The sequence below is a fragment of the Poecilia reticulata genome, linkage group LG14 (genome assembly GCF_000633615.1).
Source record: "Poecilia reticulata strain Guanapo linkage group LG14, Guppy_female_1.0+MT, whole genome shotgun sequence".
NCBI classification, from domain to species: domain Eukaryota; kingdom Metazoa; phylum Chordata; class Actinopteri; order Cyprinodontiformes; family Poeciliidae; genus Poecilia; species Poecilia reticulata.
This window is the reverse complement of record NC_024344.1, coordinates 530,521-532,147: the sequence shown is the minus strand read 5'-3', so window position 1 is coordinate 532,147 and position 1,627 is coordinate 530,521. Positions and strand designations below refer to the sequence as shown.

The following is a 1,627-nucleotide window of genomic DNA, read 5'->3' as shown; positions in this document are numbered from 1 at the left end:
ATTTGGTAAGATTTTGTGTTTCTGCCGTGTGTGGTCCATTCACTGATCAGAAAAGATTGCATTTGAGTTTTTTAAAGTGTGGCTGGTCTCCAGCCGGTTTGTCGTTTCTTCTTCGGTTAATGTTGAAGCGTTAACGCTGCCATGAACAGAAATACATTCACCGCTAAGCAGTCTTTTTAGAAACAAACTTTGACAAAGCGAGATTCGTCTCAGGTTTGTATGTGGCGATCAGTTTGTTCATTYATGTGTGTTACTGAGTTCTGCAGGTTCTTGTGATAAAAAGTTCAAACTCTGACTTCAAATTGTTTCACAATCATTTAAAYGACACGGTTTGTGTTAGGTGGGTTAATGGAGGTTTGGTGGAACTGCAGGTACAGAACAAACATCTTTCTCGGTTGTTGATTCGCCTTCCAGTCGTTTCATCCTGAATGTCCTCCGTCTTCAGGTTGTCCCCTCCTCCCTTCTGCCAAATCGGACAACCTGTCGGACTCCAGTCACAGCGAGATCTCGTCCCGCTCCAGTATCTGCTCCGTGGACTCGGCGCAGGCCTCCGGACCGGACGACCGCTGTAACCGGGCCGGTTCCGGTACGGCTGCCACCGTTGCTGTCAATGCTACGGCCGCGACGGCTGCTGTGGTCGCTGAGGGCACAGCGGCATTAAATGCACACTTAACTGCTGATTACAGCCAGCCCAGCWCAAGGTAATTGGCTCCAGTTCAGTTCGTTTTATCTAATCTGTCTGCTTAATTATCTGAGGGGGGAAGGAGCTCGTTAAATGGAAGCCATGATGAGATGAACGGGATTTAGATTTTAGAGGAATCCCGTCAGGGTTTAGGCCTCATCCAGAAAACAGGACATGTAATAGAATAATGGGTTTTTATATCGYRATAAASCTTKTARTAATCAAATGCAGGGCTGTGTTTTATATCCTTTGGACCTTTTGACATTTTTCCATATTACAGCAGAAAGTTTGGACTTTACATAAAGTAGCTTTTATACTCATTCATGTTAGTTTGTAAGTTTGCTCTCTTTTGTTTTTACAAAATATATTAAAGCCTCTGTGAACAACAGTAATCACATTTTTTCCCCTGTATTGTTTTATTATGTTTTTTAGATCTGGGCTTTGACTGGACCGTTCTAACATTGGTGTTTTTTTATTGAGACCCCAGCATTGTAGCTCTTTCTGTATATTTCAGGTTGTTATCCTGGTTGSCAGGTTTTCTTCCACAMTAGCCTTGTATTTACCTCCATCTAAACTTTGTCCTTATTCAAGATGAACATTCCCATAGCATGACCCCCCCACCACCGTGCTGTTGGCAGCTCAGGGTTAGCTTGTAGCCACAGATACTTGCCGTTTTCTCTCTCCAGCCCAATRAGGAGCTCAGGAAAGAAGAAATTATCTGTTGCTCATCTTTTATTAGGGATATTATAGAAAGCCAGGCTGAATTTTCCTGATTACTCAAATAAAATTGCAATAAAAACATTGAGGTTAGCAGATATAACTTTTAAAAAATGTAGAAAATAGATTTGAACTAAACTCAACTTTTTGACTCCTTCTCTATTCACCTCAAACTTTTGCACAAATCATCCACCTATTGACCATCTGCTGCTTTTCGCCTGTTTTCTT

General features: G+C 42.0%; 1 protein-coding gene across 17 annotated transcripts in view; it reads left to right on the top strand.

Annotated features, from left to right (window-relative positions):
- rapgef6 (Rap guanine nucleotide exchange factor (GEF) 6) overlaps positions 1-1,627 on the top strand; it is a 145,091-nt gene that overhangs the window by 138,836 nt on the left and 4,628 nt on the right. For all 17 annotated transcript variants that reach the window (XM_008426850.2, XM_008426849.2, XM_008426867.2 and 14 more), the window contains one exon: positions 446-701. In XM_008426850.2, the coding sequence (XP_008425072.1) occupies positions 446-701 (256 nt within the window). The remainder of the gene's footprint in view (positions 1-445; positions 702-1,627) is intronic.